The following is a 12,576-nucleotide window of genomic DNA, read 5'->3' as shown; positions in this document are numbered from 1 at the left end:
CGCTCGAAGGCATTCGTTCCAGCAAAAAAGAAACTAAGTTGACAAAAATTTATCTAATGATGTAACAACACCTCTCGTCAATGATTTCGTATTATTATTCCGAGAAAATCGTGACAAATGTTAACTAATAAGTCGTTAGAGCAATTTTCATAGGCTAACAATTGCTGCAAAGAACGATTGAGAACAAATCGAGTGTCTCAATTCCTCCGCCACTTGTTTCTCGCAAATTCTTATTTTTGGAGAGAGAAACCCCCCCACCAGATATTACGAAATCGAGTTTCGTATTTGTTCCTCAAGGTGGGGAATATACCTGTAACAGGATAAGTAGGTTTACACTTCAGCCTGTTGTTCGAATAGTTAAAATCCATATTCTCAATCGACTGCCCTCGGTTTACGGTATCTAACCGCGTTAGAAAGTGATTCTTCTCCGTACTTTGCCATATTTGAATGTTAATGATATTTAATTAATGCAGAGTCACGGGTAAGTGGTTGAAAGGGAGACGAGCTGGGGCTGGCATTCAACTGGAGAAAGAACTTTCCTCGGGAGTGCGAGTACACAGACGTCTGCTAGATTCAATCATTAGTATCGCGCGAGTTTATGAGACCAGTGAAAGCCTGCGGAGGTCCTCTTGTCGATGTCACTGGGACTTTTGCACGAAAAGTAACAAAAGAAAGAGGTTTTACATCTTGGAAGCGTTTGGCATGGAGTTATGAAGTGCGCGTTCTGGTCCTAGAGCGTTGAAAGATGATGCGTGAGGAACGAGGTAGACTGCTGACTCAAGACGAGACAGCTTTTAGACAGTAAGCGTCCAGCCGTTTAGGAATTTTAGTGCTGTGTGATAATTATGGTGATGAAGGGATCTTCAATACTTGTTTTGGTGGCTTGCTGCCTGCACCTCGGCCGTTTTGTTCACCCATATCGACTCGAGAGTGCGAGGGACATCAGAATGTTTAACGTGAGTATTGCGAATTTGGGGTACGTGGATTTCAGGTGCTTCCTGTTGTTCCGGAAATGATCATGCATTTGTTTGCTTTGAGTCTAGGTGTTTTTCTTGAGGATCCTCTGTTTCATACTTATGATGCCTCGTATGTTTCTCCAAACAGGGATGAGTTAACAGAAGTTCCTTATGACTTCATGTCGTAATGCGGTTCATGTCTCATCGTTGTTCCGCCATAAAAATCTCATCATCCAAATGATTACATCTTGAATAGAGTTGTCAGAAAGGCAATAACTTTTACAAAATACTTGTGACAGTTCTGCACTGCACAACCTCCATTGATAGGTAGCCACATTGTCTAGTGTGAAAGATCCAATGTCAAGATCATAGTAAACTATCTTGTTGCATACGTAATACTCATGATGTACTAATAGCTGCTGATGGAGGTCTGTCAGACCTTGACACTCGCGTCACAATCGCACTTTCACCCAGCTGATGCCTCCAGACCTCATTTTTTCGATGAGAATCGCCAGTTCAAGTCTCTCCCCTATTTCTTGAATCTTTCAGACCCTGAGGAACCGCTCTAGCCGATTCCTCTTCGACGAGATATTCGGCATCGACGTCACCGGTGGCGCTGCTGGCGACAGCGACGAGCAGAAAGTTCGAAATTGCAGCTGTGGTATGACATCACATGATTCTCCTTAATCTACCAAAGTTTCATGTTTATTATGGTTTTTAGAATGCGGTGTGTATCATCAGGAAAATCGCATTGTCGGTGGTCAAGCGTCGGCACCACATCGTTATCCTTGGGTAGCCCGGCTGGTGTATGAAGGACGATTTCACTGCGGCGGAAGTCTCTTGACAAATGACTATGTTCTCACCGCTGCTCATTGTGTCCGAAGGTAATCCATATTCATCTGAAGCTTGACAATCAACTTAAGCCCACTTTTCCCAAATGATGATGTTAAAATCATCGCATTCATTGTTCCAGATTGCAACGATCAAAAATTCGTGTAATACTTGGCGACCACGATCAACTGATCAACACGGAGGCGGTGGCGGTGATGCGAGCTGTCAGTGCGATAATTCGTCATCGAAATTTTGACATGAATTCTTATAATCACGACGTGGCCCTCCTGAAACTCCGCAAACCCGTGAGATTTTCAAAAACAGTAAAACCGATCTGTCTCCCAGACGCTTCAGTGGATCCTGCTGGTAAAGAGGGCATTGTCGTCGGATGGGGTCGCACCATGGAGGGTGGAATGTTGGCGGGTGAGGTGCACGAAGTTAGGGTACCTATTCTCACGATTGATCAATGCAAGAGGATGAAGTACAAAGCCAGTCGCATCACGGACAACATGATTTGCGCTGGAAAAGGAAGAATGGATTCTTGCCAAGGAGACAGTGGAGGTCCTCTGCTGGTACAGGAAGGTGACAAGTTTCAGGTTGTAGGTGAGTGCACGTTCTTTTGAATAATAATATAAAAACTGTCGGGGAAAGTTGGCGATTGAATTTACGAATTTATTGATTTCAGGAATTGTGTCGTGGGGGGTCGGCTGCGGCAGACCGGGATATCCCGGGGTGTACACGAGGGTAACAAAATATCTTAACTGGATCAACAATAACATGCAAGATACTTGTTTCTGTAATAAATGAACCATAATACTGAACTTGAAAGGTGTATATAGAATGGAAATAAATTATGTACAGATAAACTGATGGTAATTAATTCTACATAATGCTTGAGGTAGATGAGACGTGAGGTATCAACAGCATTGACTGTTGATGTGACCCGATAACAGTTCAACGCCGGAGGAATAATAACGCTAACGGTTCTGTGACACCAACGGTGTGAAAACCGATGGTGGGTGTACAATGACGTTTCACTGTCAGTGACAGCTAGGGAAAGTGGCCCTCTAGTGCCGTCCTATTGTTCACATTCAAACTGTGCCTAAAAGAGAACTCTAACTTTCATTATTCTCGGGTAAAATTTGACTGAAGTGGGTGAGAATGTACTTGAGAATGGACTCGCTGGAATATGCAGCGGTAAAGGCCGGGTGGGGAAAAATTTGCGAAAAATGAATAATTGCAGCCATGTGCTGTTAGTATTGATTCATTTATCCACGTAGAATATTCATTTGGAAGCCTGAGGGGGCTTGAGTGGGCAATGAAACGTGCCTAATTAAGAATAATGTAGTTAGAGATGCCTGAGGAGACCAAAAGAAACAATACAAGAGACAAAATGTCTGCTGAATTCTAATTACATCGGGGGAAAGATAATAAGGGCAACTCTTCTCTTCTCGTATTCTGTAGAATCGTTTTTTCGATGTCTAATGACCTCGTTTTCCCAACAATAACTATCGACATGCATGATATGACCGACTAATGATTATTTCATGAATATTGAGAATATTCCTCGGATATCCAGCGTTTGTCGACCCCAACGCTGAACCGGTCCTTGAGCGTCGCATGTTAGATTAATGCTCCTTACATTCTCGTATTACGGTACCGCAATATTTTCCATTCCCCTTTCCTCGTTCAATCCAGCTCCGCAAACCTCTCACACATGAGTTTGAACGGTCGTTGCGATATTTAAAATTGTATCTTAAAATAAACCAAACCGGCGAGTGGGAAAAAAACCATAGAAACGAGTGAAAAACGTGCGAGTTGGCCTTGCGGTCACTGACAGGATTTGACCGTGAACGTGAACTTAAAATGTTCAAATGGTGTCCAGCGAGGCGCCGAGTTGTCCAGCTTTACTTCACCCCCTTCCCCGCCGAATGGCGTTACTCCTTCTCTTTCTTCTTCTTTGCTAGTCCCATCAGGTGACCGGTCAATCACACCAAAGACATCCAGAGCTCGTCAACGCGGTTCAGGGATATGAACGTTGGCGACTCTTCACGTCGAATTTCCTGATATTAACAATTTATTTTTGTTATTCGACCAGTTACAATGAAGTGTCGCGTGATCATTTTATTTGTCACTGTAACTGTGACAGCAGGACAAAAGATTGAAGTGAGTAGTTTGAACAGTTGCGAGGATACGACAATTGATAATCGATTTTGAATCGTCTTTTGCATTTAGGAAAAGGGATTGGGAGGCGATTTAGTGAAAAACTTCTTCGGGTTGTTCGGAAATAAGCCACCAAATTCCGAGACACCACCGGGACCCTGTTACTGCAGTGAGTATTGAGTGTTGAATTAGTCAATCAAGTCATCAAATGAAGATTTGGAAGAGTAAATTAATCAATGCGAATGGATTTAAGGCTGCGGGGTTAGAAATGAAGAGAGTAGAATTGTGGGTGGCCAGACAACAGCAGTAAATGAGTATCCCTGGATGGTGAGATTATCGTATCTCCACAAGTTCTACTGTGGTGGATCTCTTATCAACGATCGTTACGTCCTGACAGCCGCCCACTGTGTCAAAGGGTAAATATCTCACACCTCCGAAGGAAAACCCTGAAATTCTATGGTCGTTATCTCCAGAATTATTTTCAGATTGATGTGGTTTATGATTAAGGTGACATTCGGTGAGCACGATCGATGTGACGAGAAGCTGCAGCCGGAGTCCCGATTTGTCGTACGTGCAATAACTGGTGATTTCAATTTCTTGGATTACGACAATGACATTGCACTGTTGAGGCTGAATGATCGAATCCCATTGAGCAATTCCATAAGACCCATCTGCCTTCCCTCAGTTAGAGGTAAGATCATTGTGCGATTGTTGAAGAATTTTTAAAAGTACAGTTGTGCAAACTAAGGCGACCTCGTTGCGACCCGAGTTATCACAATTTTATTACGAGACGTAGTACATAAGCTGATAAATTCATATATACGGGTACCCCACACTGTCTGATCCTCTTGGCGAAAGGACACTAAAAATCAGGGCATTCCCTCTTTTTCTTATTCTCATTATCGGAAGTCAGATGATACGTTTTTCATATCGAAATCGTAAATCACTGCTGACAGACTGCGTAATTGTTACTGTAACTCATTCTGCGCTTTAAGTCATTTCTCTGGCTCAATTTTTCTGTTACGCCATTGACGGCTAACTTTCACTAGTCGTAAAATATTCCACCGAGTGCAATAGGGGTTCGTGGATTATATCATTTTTTTTTTATTTTAGAGAAGACGTATGAAGGGGTCAAAGCCATAGCCGCTGGCTGGGGCACTCTTAAAGAGGATGGTAAGGTGTCGTGTGTCCTTCAGGGGGTTGAAGTCCCAGTGATGTCTCAGATTGCTTGTCGAAATACTAGTTACAAGCCCAGTATGATTTCTGATAATATGTTGTGTGCGGGATATCCTGATGGAAAAAAGGACTCCTGTCAGGTACCTGCATTTGGTTTAAAGTTGTAATATCTCCTTGGAAGACAATGTAGTTTACCACAAATGTTTTCTAGTTCCACATTTCAGTGAGGTTGATATCATCATCCAATATCTTGAATTGGGAGTGAAAAATGTCAAACAGAACGTCTTCAGGACACTAGTTTTTACACTTTCGTTCACAGTTTTAAATTGGCGATTTGTTCTGATTGTGTTCAGGGAGATAGTGGTGGTCCGCTGATCGCCGAGAGGGACGACAAGAAATACGAAGTGATAGGCATCATTTCCTGGGGAAATGGTTGTGCGAGACCGGGCTATCCAGGCGTCTACGCTCGTCTCACTCGCTATTTAGATTGGGTCCTTGCGAACTCCAAGGACGGCTGTTTTTGCGAGACGTAGGGACTTTTGTGATGCCTTTGTCACGCTCATCGTCCCTGATATTGAGATTGTTTAACACATACTACAGTATATTTATTGCCATGTAATAATTTGAATAAACTAATCAAATTGATCATTCGTAATAATTGTGTAGCTTTACTTGAACAGAATAAGATTGATGGGATATATTTTTTGAATTATTGAAGAAAGAGGTGTATATGTAGAAGTTGATAAAAAATACATTAAAAAAGAAAGAATTAGTTAATAAATGAATTAATTAATTAATTTGTCCACCCTATCTGATTCAGTTCTAATTTCCCTTTGTCATCACTTTGTTGAATTAAATAATCCAGAAGATAATGATCTAAATCTTTTCCTCACCCTTTGCTGAGGTAAAATTATGGCGTAATGTATCAGAAAGCCCAGGGTCTAAATTAACGGAACCAACTTGCCCGAGGACTGCGTGGAGAGTTTCAAGAAGAAACAAAACAAAAATGACTTCCTTGATGCCACGAGAATTTATGTTGTAATGTTGTCCTGGCGAGTATCTCTCAGATGCGGGTAGTACCGCTATGTAACATCGAGCTCAGGATTAACTCAGCAGTTGTTATTTAGCTCACTGAGGGACTAGTCATGAATCTGCAAGACTACGTTAAATATCTCATCTGCGTGATAGCGTTGAATTTTAGTGGAAGTCTTCATGGATCCCCAGGGGTTTTGGTGAGTGTCCGGGAAGTTGTTGGCTCAGTATTGTATGATGATATCATTAATTTCGGGTGATTGGTGCAGGCGAAAGGGTCGAGAGTCGGCCGAGGTGTCATCGATCTTCTCTTCGGAAGATTCAGAACTTGCGGTGGATGTCGTAAGTAAATAAAATAAATTATAACTTTTATGAAGGAGTTATGATGATTCTTGATGTTCACAGTGTGTGGAAGATCCAACCGCGGAGGGGCGAGGTTTCTAGGTGGTGAGAAGACAACTGCTCACGAGTTTCCGTGGCTTGTTGATGTCCACGTCAAGTCGGCAACGCAATTCAGTGGAGTTCTCATCAACGATCGATACGTGGTAACAGCAGCTAGTGAGCTTATTGGGTATGAACCAAATTTCTTGAAGAAGTCTTGAGTAACCTCGAACAATCTAATGTGTTTACCATTCTTCACTCGTTTTCATGGAATCATATTTCCATTTTCTTATTATCTAAAAAAAAATCTTGCATTTCAACGACGTAACTAGGTCCCGCTGGCTTTGTCTTAAATTAGGACACCTTGAAAACACTAGTCTTTAGACTGCTCTCATCAAACATTGTCATATTTCCATTTGTCACAGATCAACAGTTCCTGAAGTTAAGATATCCCTTGGGGGATACGATCGCTGTCACCTGGACGTCTCCTCCATGAACGTGTCCGTCGAGAGCATCGTCTTGCATCCCGAATTCACACCTACTAACCACGCCCATGATCTCGCTCTGATTCATCTCAGTCGCCCCGTCAAATTTGAAAAGCGAGTCTTCCCTGTTTGTCTCCCAAATCCTGGCTCGACTTATCTGGGACAGGTGGGAACACTTCTGGGATGGACCAGGACCGAAGAGAACGGGACATCATGCCTCCCCAGGAAAGTGGGGCTTCCCATCCTCAGTGAAAAGGAATGCCTGAACTCCGGGGTGGAATCTACCAACTATCACGATGACACAGGGTGCATCGGCGTCGTCGGGGCGAAGTCCATCTTGTGTGATGTAATGTATCTAACTAATTTTTTTTGTTGCGCTCCTTGAGAGAAAATAAATTGAAGTCTTGGGCTTCTTCTTCATCTTCATTTCTCTACAAAATTTCCTACTCCAGATTGCACGAACTGTTTCATTTTTTTTCAGAACGATGTAGGCACGGCTGTCATGTATCGCACTTACACAGGAATTTACAACCTGATTGGTAAATACCGTTAATGAGTCCCGTTGATAAGTGTATAATTATATACTCTAATTTTACTGTATGCTCATCGTAATATTCTTCTTCAAGGGATTCTCTCAGACAAAAATGTCTGCAATGACGAGTCAAAACTCGCCGGTACCTACACGAAAGTAGGCCCTCACTTGGACTGGATTTTGCAGATAACCAAAGATGCTTGCTACTGCACCAAATGATGACTCATATCCAAACATCGCACATTGATTTTTGTCAAACGACGTTATGTCTATTTGTACCGTTATTTATGAGGCGTAAACGTTGGTAGGGTGAAATAAAACTTTAGTGCGCCATTAAAAAAAATTGTCGACTGCATATTTATCGCTTGGGTAAAAGGGCTGAATAGGCCGGATGTATTAAAATACTCGGGGCACTGTGATAAGCGCCGTAAACGCGTTTATTGTATAATGGACTTTCCAGATTGTGAGAATAGATAGAGGATCATCTAGGTTTAGTTCGGCTTAAAACTCCGCTGAGTTGAGACTGATCGAAGCTAGAGATGATATTGTTAATGATTATTCAATTTTTCATCGTGAGACCGGCTATCGGACAATATGATGTGTCTTATGGATCACCAGCATATAAACACTGTGGTTAGTTGTGACTTGAGATTTGCCAAATAGCTCCTGTATTAGAAAATCGCAATCGGTGGTAAAGCAGTTGGACTATTCAAATCGAAATCTGAGGGAGGCACTGTAATTTATCCAATAATTTTTTTTCTTACTTTCAATTTCCTCTGAAAAAATTGACATGCAAAAACATTCGGTAAACTTTCCTAATTTTCAAGATGGACTTGATTTGTTTAATGCTTTGCAACAATAATTAGGGTAATATAGGAGTTATGAATCAGTTTGTCAGGCAGAGATGATGTAAGGGTCATGTAAAGTGGAGATTGTGCGAAGATGGTAAGAAAATTATTAGTTGAATATTTTTTCCGTACAGTATGTGGCAAAAAAAATCCACCCCTCGTTGGTGACATCCGCATAGTGGGTGGATACACCGTCAAAGAAGGCGAGTATCCATGGATGACAATGATAACAGGGAACGGCTCACTATTGTCTGGTGGTTCCCTGATAAACGATCGCTATGTGGTGACTGTTGCACATTTGCTCACTTTTGGGTAAAACATACTTCCAGATGAGCGTGTCATTCAGCTCATATACTTCTCACTAGGACTATTAAATTTGAAAATCAAGTTTCAGAATCACCGAGCTGAAAGTTGTCGTAGGTGAGTACGACCGGTGCCGTTTCGACACTCGCACTGTAATTTTCTCGGTCGAGAGGACGATTAAGCATCCGGCGTACAACTCTGATAACAACTACGCGGATCTAATGCTGATGAGATTAAATATGAGAGTGACGTTTAATGAGTTTGTTCGGCCCATTTGTCTACCACCTTTTGAACCATTCGTGCGAACCAGAAAGCGATACAGTGGAAAAAATGTAACTGCCCTGGGCTGGGGACTGGCTGACATCGCCGAGGAAGTTTGCATTCAACGAGCGGTTGAATTGCAAGTTCTTAGAGATGAGGATTGCGATTTGAAGGTGGATACTCTTATTTGTGCCGGTGCTTATGGAAATGGAAAAGATGCCTGTGCTGGCGACAGCGGAGGACCTCTCCAGATTGTTAACAAATGGAATAAATATGAATTGTTAGGTAGAACCAAAATGGACAGCATTGAAAACATTGATTTTAAATGGATAAAAAAACTTCCAGAAAAAAATGCATTCACACAGCCTTTTCTAGTGAAATTTTTTTCGCTCTATTTTTTATGTCATTTGATCAATCGAATGAAGAACTTTGGGAAATAGGAGTCAAAGAATTTCTGTAGAAAATATTTCAATAGCATAAGAAAATGCCAAATATTTTCTCAACGTGTTCACCACTTTTCTGTTTGTTCAGGAATAGTATCATCAGGAGTGGGCTGTGGTACAGGAACTCCGGGATACTACACAGACATACCCAGGATGGTCCCCTGGATAAGGAAAATCACCACACGTGACTCTATGTATTGTTGGCGTTAGTATCGAAAAGTTTGGCAAGCGGTATCCCCCAGGTTGGAAACCCCGAAAGTATTCTCCTAATGGACCAGTGTCCAATACTTTACGATATACTTCTGGATCACGTGGGGTCTTTATAAACGAAGAGGGTGCTTCAGTTGTGGGGAATAAATACTTAACTACTTCAGGGGTCTCCAGAGACCAATTTCAGGGGGTGAATATCCTCTAGACACGCTCAATGTGTCTTCAATCATACTGTGGCTCTTCTATTCTTTATTTGCAGGACTACAATACAATTTACCAGAAGAACCTCGCCGATTTTATAAAATATTTAATAAACTATATGAAATATTGGATCATCGTTATTCTGATTTGAGAATTACGTAGTAACCCAAGGCATTTTTTTATCGAACATATGCGACTAATAAAAAATATTATTGAAAAGAAATTAAAAAAACCTCTGAAAGGTACTATTAAAATCTCGTCTACTCAAACTCATTTATGATTATAGACCTCATAATTATAGAGCGATATTCGTCCCTCGTGCATATTGAAATGGTGGAATTCAATAAGTATTTAATAATTGGATGAATAATTCTGGTTAACGACAATTATTGTACGAAAATAGAAAGAATAAACGAATCATTCAAACTGAAATTTATCGAATGAAGCTACGTCCCAATAGAGGGGCCCGCAATCATTAAAATATCAGGGCGATAAATTTAATGGGCGAGAAGTCCCTGGCAGCATCGTGAAATTGAAGAACAAAAGGTAGAAGGCGATATGAACTTGCAGCAACTGTGAATTGCGATCAGTGCAACAGTGCAGGCGAACGTAGTTCAATCTAATCATGAAGATTCAGATTTTTCTAATGGGGCTCCTACTCGTGAACGTTAGTAAAAATACCCCTTAAATTAAGAATATCTAAATACCGATCGGGGATTTTCAGCTCTAAATTCTAATATTCACGGGATAATTCATTACAGGTCGGTTTCTGCAAAGAAAAACGAAACCGCCCCCAAGTTGATCCGGACTGTGGTACGAATATCCCTAAATCTCATTCTTTTCCTTAATAAAAAAACCTCATATTCCCCCATAGAATGCGGAAGAACCGGAGATGAGATAGCTACACGAATAGTCGGTGGAACCGAGGTAATTCCTCACTCGCTGCCATGGGTGGTGGCGATTTTCCATAAGGGATCCTTACACTGTGGAGGTGCCTTAATTAACAATCGTTATGTCTTGACTGCCGGCCATTGTGTTAGATGGTAAGGTCAATGCAGAATTATTTCTTCCCATTATTTTTTCTATTGACCCGTCGAAGAAGCTTAACACCTTCTTGGGAAGATTTTTTTCCTTTTATTATGAAAAATATGTAAAAATGATGGCCAATGAGGGAACTACTGGTATCTTTCCTTCATTTTTAAAGACAAATACTGCTTTTTGTCGATTGAATACTTAACTATTGGATTCATTAGGATTGGGAATCATAAAAATCTGGCGGTAGGTCTGGGCATGCACAACATTCACGACCGTAATACCGGGTACATAGTGAAAATTGAGCAACTGAAGCTCCACCGACACTTCGTAAGTGATTACCTACATGATACTCATGATATTGCGTTAATCAAGTTGAAACATCCGATCGAGTACACGAAGGAGGTACAACCAATTTGTCTGCCAGTAAAAGGTACGACTGGAGTGTTGTCTTAATTGATCAAAGTGATTGCATTCCATCAAAAAAAAAGACGAATTCGCTGGACACTTCAATTACATTTTTATCGCCCTTGCGTTTTGTTCTTGTCCCATTCCACCGAAATATATGCGCAATAATAAATATTCCTACTCCATTGCAAAATCCACGAGAAAGGGCCAAAATATGAGGAATTAAAGAAAATTCTCAATTGCTAATGGAAAGTTCAATAAACACTAGACGAAGTTGTCCAGCGAATTCATTAGTTTTTTTTTTCCATCAAATTTTTCCAAGCTAAATAAAAATGAAGTTATATTTATAATTCATATTTTCCCATCTCCCAATTAACTACACAGGTTCTGACTACAATGGTAAGAACGTGAAAGTGGCAGGTTGGGGTCGCGTAAAAACCGGAGGAGGAGCTTCCTCAGTGTTGCAGGAAGCCACCCTTAAAGTCATGCCGTACGCCCAATGCCGGAATACATCCCTTGGGGCTCATTTAAGCAAGTCGATGACGTGCGCCTACAGCGAGCAAAAGGATGCTTGTCAGGTGCCTCAAATTCTCTATTCATCACCCATGAGAAAATTCAATAAAAAACTTCGAGAAGTCCCTGGACAATTCTATTATTTTTTTTCTCGCTAACCTCATGGATTTGCATTCTGTAGAAAAGGTTCAGCGCAATTTTTAATTTCTTCCGCTGACGTCCTTTATTTTTTTGCATTTTAAAAAAGAATATTAGGCATGACTTTGGAATATGTCTCAATTGACACAAATTCTACGGATTTTTTTGAATAGAATCATGCAGTAAAATCAATTATCGATTTCTTCAGGTGCGCTATAAAAATTTTCAGGTACATCTTTGATGCGTGACACTTGCCAAGGATTTGCAAGATTGATTTATGTTTTAGGGTGACAGTGGCGGCCCTCTTCTCTTCCAACGAGATAACTTGAAATACGAAACCATAGGAATTGTTTCCTGGGGAATTGGTTGCGCAACTCCTGGGCTGCCTGGGGTCTACGTCAAAGTCACGGATTATCTTCAGTGGATCAAGCGACACACGAAAGATGCAAGTTACTGCGTTCAATAGTTAATTGAATTCAAAATTAATTAAACTTCTTTTACACAGTTGAATAAAATTTAATTGGTGGTGCTGTTTTGATGATTCGATCATAATTCATATTTTTAATTTGCCGCTTCATCAAGAGAAGAAATAAATCTTAAATTTGATTAGCAAGAGTGTTTCACGTTCATTGAATATCCAACTTATCCTCAACGTTGCTCAAT

At 40.9% G+C, this 12,576-nt stretch overlaps 4 protein-coding genes across 13 annotated transcripts in view; 3 read left to right on the top strand and 1 right to left on the bottom strand.

The window, feature by feature from the left end:
- The window catches only part of LOC135167414 (lachesin), a 310,790-nt gene that overhangs the window by 280,260 nt on the left and 17,954 nt on the right, over positions 1–12,576 (bottom strand). The gene's annotated exons all lie outside the window — the stretch shown is intronic.
- Positions 368–5,833, top strand: LOC135169525 (transmembrane protease serine 9-like). The gene is made up of 15 exons (XM_064134629.1): positions 368–956; positions 1,506–1,617; positions 1,678–1,840; positions 1,930–2,390; positions 2,473–2,583; positions 2,940–2,995; positions 3,140–3,247; positions 3,367–3,409; positions 3,673–3,753; positions 3,886–3,953; positions 4,023–4,119; positions 4,204–4,366; positions 4,424–4,641; positions 5,064–5,266; positions 5,480–5,833. The coding sequence occupies exons 1-15, from the start codon at positions 846–848 to the stop codon at positions 5,657–5,659; spliced, it is 2,175 nt and encodes a 724-aa protein (XP_063990699.1). The 5' UTR covers positions 368–845; the 3' UTR covers positions 5,660–5,833.
- Positions 6,220–12,526, top strand: LOC135169444 (uncharacterized). The gene is made up of 13 exons (XM_064134518.1): positions 6,220–6,358; positions 6,428–6,500; positions 6,564–6,729; positions 6,965–7,370; positions 7,506–7,563; positions 7,651–7,774; positions 9,622–9,811; positions 9,881–9,958; positions 10,584–10,635; positions 10,697–10,865; positions 11,076–11,287; positions 11,647–11,840; positions 12,200–12,526. The coding sequence occupies exons 1-13, from the start codon at positions 6,272–6,274 to the stop codon at positions 12,377–12,379; spliced, it is 1,989 nt and encodes a 662-aa protein (XP_063990588.1). The 5' UTR covers positions 6,220–6,271; the 3' UTR covers positions 12,380–12,526.
- LOC135167488 (ovochymase-2-like) lies at positions 7,831–10,130 on the top strand. 2 transcript variants are annotated; one of them, XM_064130747.1, is made up of 4 exons: positions 7,831–8,189; positions 8,539–8,716; positions 8,799–9,253; positions 9,500–10,130. In XM_064130747.1, the coding sequence occupies exons 1-4, from the start codon at positions 8,096–8,098 to the stop codon at positions 9,619–9,621; spliced, it is 849 nt and encodes a 282-aa protein (XP_063986817.1). In that variant the 5' UTR covers positions 7,831–8,095; the 3' UTR covers positions 9,622–10,130. The 2 variants fall into 2 exon arrangements, with proteins under 2 accessions (XP_063986817.1, XP_063986808.1); XM_064130738.1 differs by having other exon boundaries at positions 7,832–8,189; positions 8,793–9,253; positions 9,500–10,129.

This window comes from Diachasmimorpha longicaudata, chromosome 1, assembly GCF_034640455.1.
Source record: "Diachasmimorpha longicaudata isolate KC_UGA_2023 chromosome 1, iyDiaLong2, whole genome shotgun sequence".
NCBI lineage: Eukaryota > Metazoa > Arthropoda > Insecta > Hymenoptera > Braconidae > Diachasmimorpha > Diachasmimorpha longicaudata.
Note: the sequence above shows the minus strand (reverse complement) of the source record. Positions and strands in the feature narration are given on the sequence as shown.